We start from the raw sequence: 21,179 nt of genomic DNA on the forward strand, positions 1-21,179 counted from the left end.
CAGGAAGTTCCCCCCACAACCCCCCACTCCCCTTTATTCAGGAGGTTCTTTGTTCTCCCTTTTTTATGACAATGTGTGTTGCACAAACATTCCCTGCTGACCAAAATAAACCTTGACTTGCGTTTGTACACCATCCATTCCTCCAGGCTTCTCCCCCTCTCTCTTTATTTATTTCTTTCGGTTTCTGTTGGGACCTGATCATGATAGTATTTAAGAAAAAAAAAACACCCATTTGAAAAATGTATGTTTGACAATGCTTCATGTTAAGTTTTGCTTTTGTACTTGGGAGGATAAAGTGTTCAGCTTTAAAGGCTCGCTGCTGGGCCGTAGTGCGAGTGGTGGGAGCGGGGCCGACGCGCATGCTGTCGCTCTCCTGGTTGACTTTGGGGCGTTTTCGTGCGCCCCTCTGCAGCGCTCCCGAGCTCGGGGCTCAGCCCGCAGCTGCTTGTTTCACCAAATTGGCTGCGTGTGAAAATGGCCCACATGGGAGCGTTCAGGAGCCGGCCTGCAGTTTGACAGGAAGTACCTCCCACCGAGCTGACTGGGGGCCCAGTAATTGCCTTCACAATAACAGCGGAGAGAAAAGGAAGTAAATAACACAAGAGTGAATGCGTGGGTTTTCTGCTCTTCTGTACTGCTGTATCAAACTATGAAGTGAAGATTAAAGATCCCGTGAGTTTAAGAAACGCACACGCTCACAGGGGCGGCGACACGGGGGCGGCCAGTGATGAGACCACTGAATAGGAAAACTAGGGGTGTCTGTGCCACCCTCGAGTGCACTTGATATTCACATATTCGATATTAGATATGCACATTCCATATTGCATGATTTTTTTGGGAGTGGTACAGGTTATTTTGTTTAGTTCCCCTAACCAGGGCAACCTGTGAATAGAGCTTGACCTCTACTGAAGCAGCCCAGACTAAACCTAAGACTAAGCAGTGATTACGATCTAAGCTGTCTATCCATGACTACAGCAGCAGTGTTCCAACTGTTTAAACCTGCAACCTTCTGGTTTTGCTGTGCTACACTGCTGTTTCACTGTGAAATGGCTACCACAGGAAATGTTGACAGTGTGGTCCAGGAGAAGCCTGGGATGTAATAAATATATTAATTACTGCCGTATGTGTCGATGGTGGGGTGCTGCACAATATGCACCGTAGCACCAATTTTTTTGTTAGTATCTGCCACGCCCCTATGTATGACATCTTTGTGTGTGAGTGCATGTGTACGTATGTGTGTCTGTATACATATACATAAAGATTATACTACCGATTGTTGCTCCAGTATATTATCGTTTACAGCATATGGTCCCACAGAGCAACCCAGCAATAGTGCTTCTTCAGTGCACAAGAGCCCTTTGAAGGGACATGCCTTGTTTTTTGGTTTATTGGCGACTAAGGAAATGGATATCGGTTCAGCAGGACTTGCCAAGTGCCATTAAGAGAGCTGTCCTCCATTTGTGACTGTAAGGTAGATCCATGCTGATAAATAGTTCAGCAGCATGGTTGACAACAACAGCTGAGGTTCCTGAAGCATTGAAAGATAAGCGCAAAGCTGCTTTATTTACGGGCGTCGGGCACATCGCATTCGCAGGCAGGACAACATGATGTGTGTGAAATTACTGATCCAGCAAATCATTACAGTCAAACACTATAAATAATAGAAATGCTTAGTTGACATTCTGTAAAAGTGTTCTCCCAGCACAAAGCTCTCACAGGCTGATTATCTACCATAAATATCCTCCCGTGTCCGTAACATGCTTTGAGCAAGTTACATTAACTGTTGAAGACCTCAGCTCTGGTTTAAACCCCAGACACCCCAAACACTGATCAAGTATCTGTAGGATCCACACCAAAAAGAGAGAGAGGCGTTAATAGTGTAACCCTGTGACATTCATCCCTTCACTTTGTCCATTCACCTTGACTGACACACACAAAAGCCCTGACTCAATGTATCTGCTACGTCCTCATCTTTAGGTAAGTAATTTAAGTGGGTCTCTTTTTGCATTTCAGCCACTGAAGTTAACAGAGAAACAGAATAAATAGTCGTACTTAATTTCATTATTTAAAGTGAAGAACAAAATACTTCGTAGTTAGCCTGAATTGACCTGAGACAGAGCAGATCCTCTTCTGTCATTAAATTTTTAAACTCCTGCGTCTTTGGACCGTGGATTTATTTGTCTTTTGTAATTTGTCCTCTAAAGCCTATTTATTTGAGTCCCGGAAATTTGAGCTGGGGCATTTTATCTCAGCCTGGGTCCCAGGAGCTCTTCCCACTGGAGTATGGATGTGCGCCTCCTGCCTTAGGCGACAGCTCCATTTGGTTCTTTGCTGAACTTTATTTGGGCTGTGAAATTTCGGCAAAGATGGAGTGACGTTCTCTCAAGGCTCCCGCGGCCGTCGGCCCCCGTCGCCGCTCCATCACTGTCCCAGCGGCGGGGGCGAGGCAGGCAGCGGGATCGGAGCAGCGGCGGCTCCCATTAACCCCCTGCGCCTCGCGATCGCTGTTTAACGGCAGCGCGAGCCGGACAGCGGCTGATTACAGCCATTTTTATTTAATACATGCCAATCAAGGCTCGCCGGGGCTGCCGAAGAGTCCCGCAGAGAGTGCAGGCCTGAATGCCTGGTTACTGTGGGCAGGTTGAAATGGATATGTGCTGTCTGAGGTACATGCAAATGGGAGCTATATAAAGAACACACAGCAGGGAGGCTGATGAACACTGATCTCAGTACAGTCTTTGCGCCGCACTGCACTGCACCGGTGATGCGTGTGTGCCGAATGGATGAAGGGTGTTCATTGCAACATGAACTGTAAAATATTGATGTGTTTTTTCGTTGAAAGACAAGTTTTTAGTGTCTCACAGTTTTTTTTTTTTTTTTTTTTTGGATATACACTTGAGAGCAATTAGAGTGTGAGGAAAGGTTAGCTGGAATCTGGACCTTTAGTGGGGCATTGCAAAAAATTCACTCTCCGCTTGAGCCTACAGAATGCAATGCAAATTACAAATTCAATGCAATTTAACAGAGTCTCTCACAAATGTGAAGCAAGATTTATTAAATGTGTATCTGGGAAAACTAAGACAGAAAGAGGAATGTTTTTCAGAAGGCCTTCACAGTTCCATAAAGCTGGTGTTGCCAAATCTGTCTGCTTTTCGGTTCATTCAGCTGAGTTCTAATTTACTCGATTTGTTAATCAGGCCATAGTCTTAATTTGGTATAATTTCTTACAGTTATTTGCTTTCAGTCAGGATAATATAAACATATAAGTGGAAACAATTTGTGTCTTCCTCGTCGCCTCAATTTCAGGTACCCAATTGACATAATTAGTTTCACATCAAGTAAGTGTGAGTGATGGTGATATTTGCAGAGTAACAATATGAAATAAAAGCCTAATTTAAAATGTCAAACTGTCAAATTATCATACCTTCAGATGCAGGCTTCATATTAAGGTAAGCACCTTGGTGCTGCTTTGTCAGTAGTGTGTTGTACTCCACTAGGTGGCAGTGTTGTTAACACTTGTATCCCAGAGTCCCTTTAGAGTTCGGACATCCACTGACAAGGAAGCCATTTTGTTGCCAAAATGTCTGGCTTCAAAACTGGGGGGGGGGGGGGGGGATTTAAATTGTCAGGCCAGCAATGTTTTCACATCCTTAAGAAAGTGCCAAATTTAAAATATAAGAAATGTAAGGGTTTCACACGAAATAATATAAATACAACTTTTGTAACAAAGATTTGTTTTGTTAAGAAAAGAATTTATTAACGCAGACCACCTGCCAATGAATATTGATGATATAATGAATATTAATGAGAAAGTGTGTGTAGTGCCAACCCTAGTTGTTTAGCAAGCTTTCACATGAATATGGTGAGTGGTCTATGCACATCAATCAACATCAATCACTGGCAAAAAACATCAGATAATTTCACAAGTAGTTCAACTACTGGATTAGTTTTACAGGCTAAATTGTGTAGGCTCTTTTGGATTGAAATCATAAAAAGAAAATAAAGTAGACATTTTCCAACTAAGGTATTTTGGCAACAATGTTATGAATTTCCATGGACCGTTGATGTTGAATCTCTGATTTAATATCTCAGGTCCAATTTCTGGGTATTCCATTTTGAGGGACAGGCATTAGTGCTATAATCTGCTGTTTGGAGTAATCTGAGGACTCAATTTAACAGACCTAACTGTATTATTGAGAATGTCTCACACTTAAATTAGGCTTTGGTGTCATCTGAATTTTCTCTCTCAAGTCTGATATGATTTTGTCGTCAGGAATCACTCATATATTTCCTCTGGCCTTCCTGGATTCCATTATTAACATTTTTCATTGACATCCCTCAGAGCTTGTCTGTGCTTTTGTCTGCAACTCTTTTGATAGCTGTAAACATTGCATGTTTAAAACAAAAATTTCAACGTTTCAGATTTCTTCCTGTTAATGACATTTTCTTCATTTTTAAAGCTATGAAAGGGACGTCAAGGGACAAATTTGATCAGAAAGAATCTGTGACCCGGTTGTGACCCAGTTCATTGTCCTGCCATAGCAAAGAACCTTCACTGATCTGTCTGAGAGTACCTATGGGAAGCCAAAAAAATTAATTCAGCTTCAACATGGTGTTGCATTAAGATAAAATTACTGCTTCCATATACAGTACATCATAAATAGCAAATTTCCATTACTTATAAGCTGAAAACACTTGCAATTTACATTCCCCCGTTTCCACACACATGCTGTAATAAGAGTTAAGAAAGTTCTCGTAACTGTCAAATACACTGTGCAATAGCTGTCGAAAACAAATAGTTGTACAGACCCACAGCCTGCACTCCTGTACACTTTAATGTATTATGCAGCAGCTGTTAACTTATTGTACAGTATCTGTTCATATCTATTTATTTTCTATCTACCTCATTCATTCCATCCTTACGCCGTTCTATGTATGTGTCCTGCACTACTCTTCTTGTTTGTTGTTCCACTGCTGTTGGATGGTATTTGTTGTTGTCACCTTGTAAATCGTTGTGTGAACGCACTACGAGAGACACTGGAACCGGAGTCAAATTCCCTGTATGTGTAAAACCATACCTGGCCAATAAAGACGGATTCTGAGTCTGATTCTGACTGGTGTACAATGAACCCCATCTGTAAGGAAACAATGTACTCAATTTGCAACCTAGCCTGTGAATACCCATATCAAGATGGTTGTTAGCTAGCTGATTTAGTCTAACTAGCTGTTCAGAGGAAGCACTGAAATGGGAAAGCTAGCCCTCTCTCATAATTGAATGAGAAGTTGCTAAAGATATTTGGAAACTATCGTTGCAGCAGCTTTTAGTAAAAACAGTTGTGTAACTGAGCCAGTGCTCAAACAAAAAAAAAAAGCACATTTTATTGACGTGTAATCTGGACAATGAAATTTATAGAAAAAGAAAGCAAAAAAAGAAATAGGTGCATTATAGGACATTAAGCTTTGTGAAGTCATGGGAAAATAAGGTCCAAAGGCTGACAACAATTTTAGTGAAGCCTGATAACAAAAGTGAGATATGAGAAAGAAAAATCCTGACACCTGACAATGAAATAAAGATAAGCTGTGAGAATGTCTCAAAGATTCTCATTGTATGAGCTGACTGTTTCTCCCACATTGTGTTTTATGGTTTCCATATTAATCTTTAGAGTTTAGTTTCAATAATAAAAACACATAATTTTGTCACCATACACACTATTTATTTTTCATCATTTCTCTAATATCAATGACTGTACATAAATATATACTGTACTATACTTATCTTTATTTCTGTGAATAAAGGGAAGAAAGATACTGCTATCTCATTTAAACCTAACAGTACAACAGTATGTCATCTTTCAACACAAAGTGGTTCTTAATCGCGTAATATGTCACACATCACAATTTCATAAATATAACTCACATCTAAGAGAGGGGTTCATTCGGCATTTTTTGGCATCATTTAACCATAACATTTTAACCATACAATTTCATACAAACAAACAGACTCACTACATTTGTTGATTGAATGGCATGCACACAGAGTAAGCAACACATATTTATATACAAAGATGGCAGAAATTATTTTTCAGGCAGTCGTTATCTGGTCCAGCCAGTGTAAAAAGTTCTTGCAGACTTGGATCAAAGTACTCAGTGGTTCTGTAATGCACGTGCCACAATAAGGTGTTTTCAGAGACAGTGATTTTTGGGAAATGAAATAAGGTTGTGGGTGCCTCAGAGGTACCTGTGTTGTGAGGCAGTGCCATGTTAAAGAGGAAACGGGTCCATCTCGTGGGCCACTTGTCGACGTGGCTGCCTCCTGCTGAAGGCTCTCAGAGTCTGACGCCAGCTTGGACCTTGAAGCACATGACATCATTTACCACCCAAGGTGACTTGCAAAAGTTCACAGTGTTAAATACTGTCTATTTATACAGCTGGATACTGCAGCATCTCAGATTAAGCATCTTGTTTGAGAGGACAGTAATAAAGCTCATGTTAGGATCAAACCTGCATCCTTCAAGCTTCAGTTCCAATGTTGTGATCTCTGCGCCACACTGCTGCCCTACATATGCAATATGACCACAGCTATGCAAGATGAACGTCACCAAGACAGTATGTGGATTATTACTCATTATTTGGAGAAGGGACTGTACAATGGGTTTTATTGTTTTATTAAATACAGTACCTTCTATTTGTTAGCTTTCCCTTACTCCCTCCACTTTTTTAGCTTGTTTTTTGAATTATTGGTAGTACTGTTTAAAGCCAGATACAGGTTTTGGTGCAGGTTTGTTGCCTTGTTTGATATGTGGGGTAACCTTTAAGTAGTTGCTTTCAAAGTATTCTGTAAACACAGATTAACCGTGGATTCCCTTTCATATGGCATGATTGTGTGTTAAGGGCCTACAGTCTGGAGATTCTGGAGTGTACCTCTCATTGGACCAGGTGTTCTGGTGCCATCACAGTTCCCAGGGTCCTCGTTGATGATGCCCAGGTCAGTGTTCCATTTGTTCCAGTTGACCTCCTCCACCCTAAAATGGCAACAGGTACACACTCCATTTATGGCAGTACACATCCCCTTCATACAGATCCATGGTGCACGTCATGCGTTAAGTGCAGAGCTGTCTAATACCCCTCCTGGACAGTGGAACTGGAGTGAGGCCAGCACAAGCTGGTACAACAGCTTGCTGGCCCATTTACTTAAAGCACGACCGTTTTTCCATTACATTACCTGGAACTACAGCTGTAGCCTGCTGAATGCTGGCATCTTCCCAGATTAAGGAAACTGTGTTTACCCAGAAAACTAGGCCCCAAATTATTAGACCTCTCAACATTTTTCTGCCTCTGGTTGTTTGCTGTTACCAGTGATGCACCATCCTATGCTTAATGCAAGCCAGTTGGCACTAGGAATAGACACAGGTCAGCACAATATATAAAATAATGGAAAACCATCCAGAACCTGAGCAAAACAAGTTGGTGTGGTTCCAGCTCAACAAAGGGGCCTAATTTCAATATGCCAGACACACAAGAGAATAACCATGCTTCATGCACACGTTCTGCACCTTCAGCACATGAAAAACCAAAGGGGCTGCATACATCACTCAGCTGCATAGAACGATTAGCCATGGGCCATTATTGCTTTCAGTGCTGCACTGCACGGGGGGGGGGGGGGGGGGGCACATGCTTTGCAGCTTCACTCTGATGGCTAAAACGTCTGGCCGGTGTGCTTCCGCTGGGGTGGGCGATGCATGGCAGAGAGGGCAAGGCCTCACCTGAAGCACCAGCGCCGGTCCTCTCCGGCCGTTTTGCTCAGGTCCTTCTGGACTCCTGAGCGTAGCCTCTCCCTCAGACAGTTCGGCAGGCTCTTCTCCAGGTCCAGGATGGTAATGGCTTTCTGTGGATGCAGGCACACCCCCCCTCCCATCACTCATCAGCAACCCACCTCAGACGAGCAGGTTCAGACCCTCCACTGCAGTACTTTTCTTGTCACTTTCACAAACGGATTGGGGGGGGTGGATTCCAGACAGAATGGATTGATCGACAAATGGGTGCGAGTTATTATTAGGGACACGTGATCACACCTTTCTCTGTGTGAGACAGATTTGCTCTCCCCTCTGCCTGGGGAGGGGGCCTGGCGCTAGACCACATCGATACAGTTTATCACCCTGGGAAGTGCAACTCTTGCTTTCACATTTGGACTATGAATGGGAGCAGGGAGGATTGGACTGCTGTAGGTTACGAAAAGGTGGATGACATTGGTATTCACCATCAGTATGGCCTCATGCCCGTTATTGCCCTCAATGTGGAGAGGCTGCAATCCCCACATCCCCCACAGCAGGAAGCCAAGGGTGTTGCACTGACTACCACACACTGATGAGACATTCCTGTGGCAAAACAGCCCCAGTGCCCCTGTTACAGTTTGCTCTGTAATGGAGGATGGTGACTGCCAGCTGTTGCCATGGAACAGAGGCACACATTTTTTTCTAAGGAATCGATGCAAAAAACAGTAACAAAATTTCCAACATTTCCGGGTAAATTGAAAAAAGAAATTCCCATTCACTGGCACGTATAAATATGTTCGCATTAATTCAGTCCTCACATGATGTAACTGCACTGCAAGGTAACTGTATACTGTACATCCTTTATTGATTGAATTCCTAAATATAATTGATAGGAATGTATGTACTCTCTGCTTGGCTGACAGTATCTCTGTCCTATTGCTGCTCACAGTTATTGAAGAACACCCACACAGCTGGTAGGATTTTCTGATCTTATGACTTCTTTCTTTCTTATGATTTCTTTCCTTGACCGGATATTTGACCTAATTACTCCTATTGTACTTGTACTCAAGAAAATGGCCATGTCTGTAAAAAAAAGTACGCTCCTATTAATTTTATTTCGTTTTAACCAGTTAGGAACATTAGTAGATGTCTGGAACAGAAGGAACGGTTGAGTGTCCCTGCTCAGAGTTTTAGGCTGTTAGGAACATAACTGCGTCTGCTTTCCCTGGCTGTGCCATTCACTCTCAACGTGACACACACCAGAGCGGCTGTTTGCGCCAGCGTACCTGCAGCTTCCAGATGTTCTTGCTCTCCCGGGAGATCTTCTCCACCGTCTTGCTCATGAGTGCAATGAGCATGTTCAGCAGGAGGATGTAGGTGAGCACGATGTAGGTGATGAGCAGCACGTAGAAGACCCCCTTGAACTGGTAGTCCTCGGTGAACTCCAGGTCACCCATCCCGATGGTGAACTTGAAGAGCTCCAGCGTGGTGTATGAGAAGTTGTTGTAGGTGGGCTTCTTGCACCCCTCAGAGTCATCCACGGGCGCAAACAGGGCCCTACTCGTTGGATTATTTGGTTTTTGGACCGGTTTGACATTGGTCGCATTAGTCTTCTCCTGTATCAGTGTCACCACAGCTGTGAATACAGGCAAAGTCAGCTTTCTTGCGTTATCTTCCCTCGAGATATTCTATTGGTCAATAAAACACACGGAAAGCGTTTGCTTGTGCACCCAAGCATTCAAATCTGCATTGTTTATACTTTCAAGACTGCTGACTTGGTGTTTGGTTGTCAGTTACTATCCCTGCAGTTCATTTTCAAATACTTAATAACTTTCACTAGGTAATATCCAAATACTTCCAAACAACAGTTAGAAAGACATGTTAAATGAAATTAGTACATATACTTCTTTAGAAAAAAAGACTTTTGTGAGCATTAAAACGATCTTATTATGGATCTGTTTCTCTCTGTCTGGTCTTGGAAGACATAATGGTTTTAACCAACTGACTGTACTTGAAAAATATTCATGCAAATTTAAGAGAATGTCTTGAATGAGCAGCATATTACACTGGATTTTGAAATTCCGGCTCTGCTGTCAAACACACAATAAACAGCAATGAGATTTTTCATATAAAGGGTTATATCCGGCAACACAGTTTTTCTCAGAGCCAATTGCCAGCCACACCATGACATGAAAAGGTGAAGAGGAAGGGGAATGGGTACCTGCAGAAAATCCAAAGAGGAAGACAATGTAGACGAAAAGAAACCGTACGATGTCGCTGAGGAGCATCTAACCAGGACAAAGAGAGGAAGAGGACAAACGTGAGGAGCAGTGTGTTGCAGTAGTAAGGAGCTGGTCTTGTAAAAAATAAATCTTAGCTGGGGGTACTGCTGTTGTACCCTTGAGGAAAGTGTGAATTGCTTTAGTAAAATATCCAACTGTATAGATCAATGTTATGTAAGCTACGTACATTGCTGTGTATGAGGGTGTTGCTATGTTGAGTGTCAATGTTTGGCAATTGTAATGCAAAGTAATGAATGTGGATCAGTGTGACTCGTGTTTGGCCCCTCCCAACTTTAGTGCAGGTTTATTGAATTGGCCCTCTGGCCGCTTTGATAGATACCTTCTGTATCATCACACTGTAGATTCCCATCAGTCTGGACCCTCTAGAGAAGTAGAGGATGTTTATCCAGCTGAGGGCAAGACAAAGAACCAGCAAGCCCACGTACTCCTCTTTACCAAAGGTGTACAATATCGAGGAAAAGATGTAGAACACTGCCTGCAGGAAGCTGGGAAAAGAAGGCACAAACACTTAGATACCACACACAAAACACTGCTCGTGTGTGTGTGTGTGTGTAGTACATATACAGTTGCTTGTGAAAACTGAAAGCAGGAATGCTGTTGTTTTTTTACTATTTCCCCTTTATGCTGCCCTATTTTGCAATCACCAATTGTATATTAGGCTTGTCTCACAGCAGTGAACATTGCATTTGGTTTGAGACAACTGAGGTTTGACAAATGCGGTCCTCTGACACATTCACACGGCCAGTGGCTATTTTTGACTCTGTAAGTCACACAGCACACCACAGCAGAGCGGGTGCTCATTGGAAGATAGATGCTTCTTTGCTGGCATCATCTGAGGAACTCACAGGCACCTGACAAACTGCAAACTGAGTGTCTGAGGGCAGCAAGACAAGGAAACTCTTACCAACTTACTCCTGTTCCCAGTAGAGCAAAGCCAGTTTGTTATGACATTGTGGGGTCCTTGCCATCACCAAATGACATAGCTGAGATCAAACCTGGGCCATAGTGTGCAGCTTACATTCAAGGTGAACACCTTAACCACTTAACTACTTGGGAGCCCCCTATTGTTCTGTGCTAACCTGTGTAAATTACATAATCAATCACTTTGCAATATGAATCAGGTAAGGAAGAAATATGTTCTGTTTAGAACTGTTAAGATCAGGGCAGTAGATTAATATACAATTGGTAGTCATCTGGGTGATCTGTGTGCAAGTTTTGAAACAAAAAATTGAGAAGTAAGAACTTACAAGAGAATTTCACAGTAGCCATCTATCAGCAACGTCTGCAGTTTCGGAGGCTTCCTCTTGAAGTCCAGTATCTTAAAATAGCAGTTTCAGAAAAAAGGTTTTTGTCAGCCACAGATGCAACACCAAAAGAAGCGTTGTATCTGCACACTTAGATAGGGTAATCCAGTGTGGTGTGATGATGAAGGTTGCAGTTGAAGATACAGCTGAGAGTAGCCTTTGGAGAACTTTCATAGCTCATTCATTTTCTTGTTACCACCACATTGACATCATATAGAATATATGATATAGAATATAATATTTGAGAATATAATATGTATCATATTATATTCTCAAAGGCTGTGTTTGATATCGTCTAATGGTGAATAAGACGCACAGGTAAGAAGTGTGGCACACATACCGCTTTGCAGAAGAAATAGATCGATGCCAACACACAGGTTAGCTGGCCCGAGAGCCGCAGGTAGCCCTCTGTGGAATGCTCAATAGGAAATGGTGGCTGCAATTCAAAGCACTGTCTCAGTCAGCTTCTCAAACATTTTGTCCTCTTTTCTGCCTCCTTTTTGACAAGTACTGAGCCAACAAACATGTACGAACCATATGACCCACCAGGACTTACCTTTCCCTCCTTCCTGTAGTAAGCGGTAAAGGTGAAGACAGTCACGTACATGACATAAATGATGAAATTGAAGAAGAATATCCACCTGGCAAACCTTTGCCACTTATCCTCTAGCAGTCTGTTGAGAGGCTCCGTCTGGAGCATCTCATGACGATTCTGAAACATGATACATATCTTAAATCTCTAAAACACACAAGAATACCTCTGCCAAAGTCACTACTGCTTGAGAGTGTATCAACAATGACTTCCATGACATGAAATGATTCACCCCGCCCAGGTGTTACAAATGACAAGACCTGCTCGGTTACAGCATAAGTGCATGTTGGACGTGAATGACGTTAAATGAAATTCAAAATGTCCACCCTTTGCCTTACTGGAATTTCGCTGCCATAGATGATGATCTCCAGCACTGAGTTTGTCTCATAGGAGTCGAGTGAGGCCAGGTCATACAGGGAGCAGTGCACAGGCCCATAGACCCACTCGGTGAATTTGCGGGACAGGTGTTTGATGTCTTTATCCTTGAACTCTCTCTGCATCATGTGTTTAAACAGCTGGAGAAGAGGGCAGTAGAATTGAGGCAGTGACACTCACAGACAGAACCAGCTTTGACCTTTATACCAAAATCCATGTGATCTTTGGAGAATATCTCATAGTAGAATATTTTACATTTATTTACATTTATTTATTTAGCAGACGCTTTTATCCAAAGCGACTTACAAAAGTGCATACAGTAGGTACAGCGACAGTACGGGGACAGGATGTGTACAGTTCCACAATGAGACAGTTCTCAGCTGAGAGCAAGGTCTGTTTGAGGACGCAGTACTATCAGATTTTTACAATTACAGCCTAAAGGGCAACTAGTACGATATACTTTCGAACGGCAAACTTCAACAACTTCAAACGGCACAATGAGCGTCAGGGTAAAGGCGGAATATACATTGATAATCTAGGTCTAATCATATGTGATTAAATACAGATTGAGGCCTAGAGAAGAGGCATTTTTCATAGAGAGAGAATGTGAGGGTACCGTGAATGAGGTGGCTCAAGTGAGGACTTACCCCGATTTTGCCGGTCTTGGCCGCCAGCTTTATGGGGGTCAGACCCTCTTTGTTCTCAATGTACTCCAGCTTAGTCTTGGGGTGGAGCCTGGCCGACCTGGTGAGGATCTCGTCGTACATCTTGGTGACGAAGTCAGTGTTCTCAGGGGTGTTGTCAGCGACCATGACCAGCGCGTGCAGCACCATGTTGCCCTGGGAGTCCGTCTCAGTGATGCGCACGCTCTGATAGGGGTTGTTCATGAGGAACTCCACGATGTCCAGCTGATTGGTGCAGGCCGCCAATGACAGCGGCAGCTCGCCTGTGAATGAGGCGATCTCACAGACATGGGTGGGGACTCACCAATCCAGAGTCTGCACTTGTCTCCAGCACAAACACTAGCCCTTACAATATTCAGAGGCATTATTTCTTTATAAATCACACCAATGAGAGCTGCCCTCTCCAAAAAAGTGATGTTAAATTATAGAACATAAAGTCTAAGACATAATTTTACATGGTTAATATATCATATGTCTGTATTTTGTACTGTGTATTCTAGAATAAATATAATCTTGCCACTTTCATTTCATGTATACTTATGCATTCATATTCATTGTGCAATAAATGTATAAAATTACACATACAATGGAACAAATTCATATTTTTTAATACAGGAAACCTGGAATATATGAAAGTAAGTCAATATTATTTATTAAATTCACTTATTCAATATTCATACACAATATTACATACAATGGCATATATGCTGTATTTAGGGCAATCAGGATTTTTTTTTCTAAGAGGATTGCACTTTACATTTGTGGTTGAGCTACAGGAAATAGATGGCTGTTACCACATGTTCCATTTATGACCATCTATTTATCATGTTCACCTCTGTGTGTAATGTCACTGCCTTTGCTGAAGCTGTAAGTGCTCTGATTTGCTGCTCTAATCTGAACGTTCTTGGAGGAGCGATATCTAAGGCAGAAGATGCGTGGCTACAACAGGAATGCTACAGCTGCCATCCGGAACACTCCGAGACAGGGGACAGAACGAATGCAGGAACCAATCACCTGGTCATAATAAACGGAACGCCTGTGGCTCACTTCTGTTGCGACCTCCTGTTAGAGTGTTATACTCACCAAAATAAAAGTATGTTCCATTATGAATCTGGAAGAATTTTCCACAGGCTTTGGCATGGACATCAGCTCCTTTTTTGACCAGCAGCTGCACGTAGTATGAGCTCCGCCTTTCAATCGCAACATGGAGGGCTGTCTGTCCTGTATCATCCATAGACACACACACAGCAACCCAGTGAATACAGTACGGAATGTACAGCGTTAGCCTATTCGTATAGAGAAAAGAATATTCTAAAATATGATAAAAACAATATGCAAAAGAATATGCTAAAAACAAAAAACCAAGGGTGACTTGTTGCTCACCTTTATAATAACTGTCTGTATAGGATGCATTCACAAACTTCTGTAAATCTCCCATTTTCTCCGCAATGTCAAGAAGAAATTCTATGGTATCATTCCTACCATCTCTTAGGTTGAGGAGAGCTTTCAGGAGTGCATTTTTACCATTGGGTTGATCTAAGGGATTTTTTTTAAGAAAAGGGAATATCAGGAAGTGAAGAGAAAGAGAATATCAAGATGTGAAGAGAATATTTAGTGTTTGTGTATGTCTGTATATATATACGTACTGAGATGGATGGATAATTGCCTGAGTATATGTAGGCATGTATATGCATATGTGATGAATGAGTGTGTGTCTTGCCTCCTGTGAGTTATGTTGTCCATAATATTGGTCTTGTTGCAAAACAGGTTAAGATTACAATTTAATGATAATGAAAACAGTCCCATACATTCTGAATTGGTGAGGTGCTTCATGGTCCGGTGCAGGTAGTGGTGCAGTCCCTGAAGCTGGGCCACGTCCCTGCTTGACACCGCATCAAACAGCTTCTTAACATCAAATTTCCTGGTTTCATTCTGATCCTCGCTCCCCTCAGCACCTCGTAGTTTCCTGTTGTGGGAAACCAAATTGTTGTGGCCAATCAAATTAATGAAAAAAACATCATAATGAAGCCAAAGTGTAATCTCTTGCTAATCTCTTACACTCCACTACCACAGATTTTCTTCCCCTACAATATCAACAGAGAAGAGAAGACTCATTAAAAGAGAACAAAACACATTTCCAAGCCATTGAATTGAATGACATTAAATTGAGGTGAATGAAAATTTCCTGCCTTGTGATATGTGTCTTAAAGTGCTGAATAGACTATTCTCACTAGTTGTCTCTGCTGTTGTCTCTGATGTTTTGATAAGTAATTGATCAAAGAAACATATCTGCTTTCATAAATGTGGGTAAAAATCCACTTAACTTGGTAGACTAACTATTCATGTTGTCATTGCTAGTTTAGGTAAGTAGACGACAGTTGCTTGATTACCCACTGATCATTGTCTAGCATTCAAAAGCATCCAAACTATAATGCTGTGCATAAATAGTTCATTAAAACGAATTGCACAGGGCTTTTCCACGAACTAGTTACAGTAGTTAGCATATACCTCCTGACAACATATGGATAACACTGTGACGTGTTCCGTATGTCACTGGGTTGATGGAGACTCAGGACTTTTATTTTATTAATCTCTTAGGCTGCCTGAGTAGGAAAGCCAGAAACCAGTCATAAAGAAAGATCCTCTCTTCAAAATGGTAGTACCATCACATTTAGATTTCACACCAGATTCTCTGAGAGATTGTTATCAAACAAAGGGAGAATATGTTTGTAGAATACACTACTAATGGATCTTATCGTTTCAAAACTGGTTGAAAATTGGTTTTGTTCCTTCTTTGTTCCTTTCAATGCTGGGGAACGGGACAGCTTACTTGTCAAAGTTCAAATTGAATTTGATTTTTGGCTTGGCTTCTCCCAGCTCCTCCTGGTAGTCAGAGTCCATGGGGGCTGGGCCCTTGTCAGAGCCCCCCAGGGCCATCGCCACCCGGTCCTTTTTAACACTTTTGCCCTCGGACCTCTCCTCATCGCTCCTGTCATCCGTCTCCAGGGTGAAGGGCGTTGTCTCTGTGACTTCAGACTTGCTCATATCTCCCTCTCACAGCGGCCTGGGAGTCTGAGAAGAGGAAACGTCTTAACAACCGAAGATCTGAACCACAGTAACACTGCAACTAGACTTGCGGTGCTGTTTGTGGACATATGTGCTGCATATTGTCACACCTGAAAAGTGAGAATGTGTGAAGAAAGAGTGAAAAGAGTGAAACCACACATTGTAACATTGACTGTGGCAGGGATTTGCTGTGGTTGTGATATATCACTTCCAGCCATACCCTCTGGCACACTGAGAGCTTCTTGACCCATGAATACACATGTGCGCAGTCTTGTGATGTGATACTGGAACTGCACAACAAGGATGCTTTTTACTTGTTGCCTCCCATGACAACAGTGTCACATTCTGCAGTGTTTTTTTAGAGTCTTGAAACCAAACCAAATTTTTTTAAGACCCAAAACAAGAATTCCATGGACAGCCACAATTGGACAAAATGGGACTATTTTTCCATTTGCCTGAATTATTGCTTTTATCCTCCTGTTTGAAATTTAAATTTGTGTTTGACACACAAGTCTCAAATAAATAGCTATTGCACCAAATGATTCTTGCTGTCCAAGGCAAACCTGTAGTTTAAAAAATTTTCTTCATGCAAAGCGGATCATACCGTTACAATGATAACACAAGATCTACAAAGAAAGACTCAAGTAAACAGGAAGTGAGACTGGCACCCAGATCAGAAGAAGAGCAAGAAGCAGAAGTCATACTAGTGCTCTCATTTAAATTTCCAACACATGCAATTGCCATAGCAACAAAACAGTGCCCACTCATGTGATTCCCCAAAATCACACATGTGATTAATAGAACTATCATTCTAAATTTGATAGTTGTGGTTACAGTAGCAACACGCAACTTGCCATGTTATAATAAAATGAATGCTCGGGTGATATTTTAACAAAACATAGATCCAATAAAATCAGTTTCAACATAAACTGTAAACATAAGTTACCATGCTTGACCCCACAACACATTTTTAGCTATTGGACAAGGAGGAGTGGCAATGTACATGTTATTGCTGCTGGTGGTTTCCATCAGTGAGACCTGAATTATTAATGTATCCATTTCGCTGTAACCAGATCTCACTTATGGATTTTCATTATTCTCATGTGCTGAGGTTTCTGGCTCTGAAAATTCCATTTCATTCCTATGTACTATTTTGGATCTTTTGTTGAAAAAGGAAACAAAAAAATGCATCTGAAAAGATCAACATTGTTTTTAATTAATTACTATGTACTCTAATCTCAATTAATAAATTAAAATTATTTTTCTGAATGGTGTTTTTTTGGCCCATGCTTTCAAAATTCATGACCTTGCAGCTCTTGTAATGGATGATTATCACACTATCCACTGTCTGGAAAGTGTACCTGACTGAAAGACATTATAACCTGATTACAACCACTTCTGGTTTTTCTACTAAGATAAGAATACAGAACTGATTTGATTATGCAATGTCCTCTGGTGTCTGTTAAGGATAATGGACATCACTCTGGTGTGTTAGATTTTTTTTCATTTCTTGATGTGAGAAAAATGATGTCTGCATATGTCTAAAAATGCAGAGAACGGGTCTTTTAAAAATTATCCTGTTAATACATGAAAAATTGGAAAAGCATGTGTAAAGACTTTGGTATGTGAAAAGATTTGCTACTTAGACTTCCGAGTGTGACCTTCATCAAGACACTGAAAAGAATTTGTCAGAACCTTCACTGCCACTCTACTTCTCATTACTAGCAAGCCAAGGTCCAGCAGTTTTAATCAAAAGCACAAGGGCTGCCAAAGGAACAGACTCAACAGAGGTGCAGTTACATTCGACATGCAGATCACAGATCAGCGGTACTTACATCAAAGTGTGCTCATTTCATGCCTTTCATTCCGAACTGCTCCACGCTACTGCATTATTCATCCTTTTAAAGTTTTTTGTTTCATCCCTTATTTAGTTAAAAAATGCGCCTAAAAATGCAAAGTCAAGGTATATTAAAACAAATAACTATGCATTTCTACCAGTCGAATGTAGTTCAGATCCAGCATCCATGGGCGGGTCAATGTTATGATGAAGACCAGGGCATGATGCTGTAATGAGCTGTGGGTCAGGATGCAGTGGATGGGCGTAGAGTGGAGTAGCGTGAGAGAAAAGGGAGGGAGAGAGGATAGGAGGAGGCATTCAGGTCTCCATGGAGAGTCTGAGAGGGCATTACTGCACTGCTAACTGCTAATGTTTCAACATTAGCCCTCATTAGATATTGATTCCAGCAGTTTCACACATGCTTGTTCCTCTCTTCTGCCAGACTGCAGACATTAGCAGAAAAAAAACCACATATTGTGAGGAATTGGTGGTGTTTTGCAGCCTCAGTGAAATAATTTTTCTGTTGTCATGAGTGCTTCAGATATGTCTTCCATGTCATCATAGCAAATTCACAACACACGTTTAATGATGCACAATATTGACTTACCCTGAGCTCCTAAGCAGTGTCGTCTCTGTATGCTTAGGGGAATTCCTCTCTCGTCCTAGGATTATCCTCACAACTTCCCTCTTCTTCTCACTGTCTTTGTCTTGGTTTGTCCAAAACACAGTCTAAAACAAGTACGCACCTGTTTGAGTCAAGTCGTACATCAGAGATGCTACATCCTGTCTGAGGAAATATGCCAACGTGCTGCAGAAAACCGCTTTGGTTCAAATCGGATACCCAAAACCTCATTGTTATTTACAGCTTCAGAGACTGCCTTGCACATGTACAAGTTTGTTGCTCCAGCAGAAGCTTTCAAATGCTGGAGACCAGCTGTAACTGATTCATTCAGTAAAAATATTACTTCATACCTCATACGCTGTAGAAGCCTTTTACTGACCATTCCAGGAAAAGGTTTTTTTGTGTCAGTTGTCCTGCAGCATGAGTGCAGTTTCTTCGCTTACCTTAGTTTGGCTTTTCCTCAGTAGCCTGTATCTGCTGTTTTTGACCCCGCTTCATTTCTCAACCACAACCCCATTCCCGAGGTTCCTGCAGACACTTCTGCAAAGCTACAGTCATCTGAGGTCTGCAGAAGCAATGTTCTGTTCATGTGACCAGCTTTAAAGACGCAACAGTGTTCATCTGTGGTCTATGAGCTGGTAGGAGGAGGTTCTTGTGAACAATGGTATTTTGAAAGAGAATGATAATGTGGCTATTGTAATGAAAATCTTCACTGGCCTCTTTTCCAAATGTATCAATACAAGATATTGATACATGTAAAAACATCTTTAACTGTGAAACAGTGTCTGTTACTCCATGTTTCACCCTCATCATGAAATTGATAGTAATGTCATAATTGATAGGTCCAACATCTCAATACCTTTCTTTTCAAACTTATGCATCCCGTTCAAATTTTGTAATGTAACCGTTTACCATATGTTACCAAGAATGGTTATCATTAAAAGGAATTACTGAGAACATTGTCCTGGTAACCCAAATAACTGGTCAGGGTTACAGTTAGAAATAACAAAAGAAATGTATCAACTTCATCATTTTTTAAAGGTAGCAAGTAAAAACTACAATGGAGAAACACATGCACATTTAATGAATTTAGGGACAAAGTACCACAGCAGTGAGAATTAATGTCCCATTTTTGTAAACAAAAACAAAATAACCACTATACATTATAGAGGACCTGTGATAACATTACAGCTGTATAGGGTTTATTTTGCTTTTGTTTTTTTTTTTTGTTAACACTTTTTCAAATCATGTCTCAGCCATGACGTATTGTCTTAGTTGTGTGGGTTATTCTAAATTGTTTCCTGTGTCAGATCATTCCACCACATGAGGAAGCATTCAAACTGCCATTTTATAAATAACCAGAGAGACAGAGCAAGTGGTTTTGTATGAGGTTCAGATATGAGTAAATGGTGCTTTGAACAATAATAGTTCTGCTTTGTGAAATCTGACTGAGGATGAAGGAGCTGAGGGTGCACCAGAACAACACTCTTGGCTACATTTAAAATTTGATTACAATTAATGTGTTAAATCACATGCTTCTTTCTAATGTGTCAAGTGCCTTTAGCTGCTAAAAATATTGAACAGCTTTTGAACAGCGACCGTGCAAAGGCAGCACAATGTTGTCCTCATTACTGTCTATGAGAAAACAGCTCATGACACAGACTACATGCATCATGCCCTAGACACAGCAGTAATTATAATGTAATGTTCAATCTCAGCTAACTGGGATCATTTTTTATAAGTATCCATCAAACAAAGTCTGTTCAGTTTCAGGTTTTATTTCAAATAAACTTTAAAATGACACCATTTGTAAACATTTTAATAATTTAACAGAATGCAGACAAACGGAACGTTGGCAACCGTACCTTTCTCAGCAGTAGAAATATTCATAGAATGAACATGAGAAACAGGTGGCGCTTTCATGGTGTTTGTTTTCTTTCTCTTTTATGAGTTGCACTTACATGGTGAGTTGCACTGATATAGGACCTTTCTAAACGTGCTTTACAGTGAAAGAGGGAAGGGGGAGTTACTCACCTCAACCATTCCCAAGGTGCAGCAACCACCTGAGTGCATCAGGATCATTCAGGATGACAGAATTATTAACAATTATTATTATGGAACTATTATTTACCATTGGAAAAGATTTCATGGAAGCTTTACCTGAGAAACAATAGTAATTAATAATTAAGAGTAACAATTAAAAGTATTACAACATAATACATCACTGAGAACTTGAAATGTGTAAGTAGCTACAAATTTCTATCAATCTTGTATACAGGGGCTTCTGTTTGGCTGGGCTGGCAAGGCACCCATTTCGAGTGCAGGCTCAGCCTCACAACCCAGGTTCGATTCCAGCCGTGTCATTGGCTGACAGTGACAGGGGGCCCACAGCAGCAGAGCAAACTGGCTTCATTCTGCCGAGGATAAGGTCGGGGGGGTCACCAGGGTTTCCTCATCTCATCTCACTGCTCTCCAGTGTCTATCCTCCAACTGCCGCCCACTTCACTGTGTCACACCATGGGACTTGCAATGTGAAAATTAGGAATTAGCTGTATATCAGAGGATTCATCTTGCTTCAGTCCTCTTGCATGACTGCAGTGGTTGCTGCAGTAAGACAAGCCTAAC

At 41.4% G+C, this 21,179-nt stretch overlaps 1 protein-coding gene across 4 annotated transcripts; it reads right to left on the reverse strand.

Moving 5' to 3' along the window:
* Nucleotides 1-5,868: 5,868 nt before the first annotated feature.
* trpv1 (transient receptor potential cation channel, subfamily V, member 1) lies at nucleotides 5,869-19,107 on the reverse strand. 4 transcript variants are annotated; one of them, XM_036524131.1, is made up of 18 exons: nucleotides 18,998-19,107; nucleotides 18,540-18,661; nucleotides 17,931-18,039; nucleotides 15,860-16,101; nucleotides 14,838-14,995; nucleotides 14,413-14,565; nucleotides 14,113-14,250; nucleotides 12,994-13,292; nucleotides 12,310-12,486; nucleotides 11,936-12,091; nucleotides 11,720-11,815; nucleotides 11,323-11,393; nucleotides 10,395-10,560; nucleotides 9,994-10,060; nucleotides 9,059-9,408; nucleotides 7,764-7,885; nucleotides 6,922-7,022; nucleotides 5,869-6,350 (listed from the first exon to the last, which is right to left on the reverse strand). In XM_036524131.1, exons 4-18 carry the CDS (start codon nucleotides 16,072-16,074, stop codon nucleotides 6,262-6,264), a joined length of 2,358 nt encoding a protein of 785 aa, XP_036380024.1. In that variant the 5' UTR covers nucleotides 16,075-16,101; nucleotides 17,931-18,039; nucleotides 18,540-18,661; nucleotides 18,998-19,107; the 3' UTR covers nucleotides 5,869-6,261. The 4 variants fall into 4 exon arrangements, with proteins under 4 accessions (XP_036380024.1, XP_036380023.1, XP_036380026.1 ...); XM_036524130.1 differs by lacking the exon at nucleotides 17,931-18,039; XM_036524133.1 differs by lacking the exons at nucleotides 17,931-18,039; nucleotides 18,998-19,107 and adding an exon at nucleotides 18,905-18,986.
* Nucleotides 19,108-21,179: the final 2,072 nt, after the last annotated feature.

This window comes from Megalops cyprinoides, chromosome 3 (genome assembly GCF_013368585.1).
Source record: "Megalops cyprinoides isolate fMegCyp1 chromosome 3, fMegCyp1.pri, whole genome shotgun sequence".
Classification (NCBI taxonomy): domain Eukaryota; kingdom Metazoa; phylum Chordata; class Actinopteri; order Elopiformes; family Megalopidae; genus Megalops; species Megalops cyprinoides.

Excerpts from the sequence above, each read along its gene's own strand:
- trpv1 (XM_036524130.1), bottom strand. The coding sequence starts at position 16,074 with ATGAGCAAGTCTGAAGTCACAGAGACAACGCCCTTCACCCTGGAGACG. Across the intron at positions 14,996-15,859 it reads TTCAATTTGAACTTTGACAA|GAAACTACGAGGTGCTGAGG; the intron begins GTAAGCTGTCCC and ends TTCCCACAACAG. Across the intron at positions 9,409-9,993 it reads CCTCTTTGGATTTTCTGCAG|CTGTGGTGACACTGATACAG; the intron begins GTACCCATTCCC and ends CTGTATTCACAG.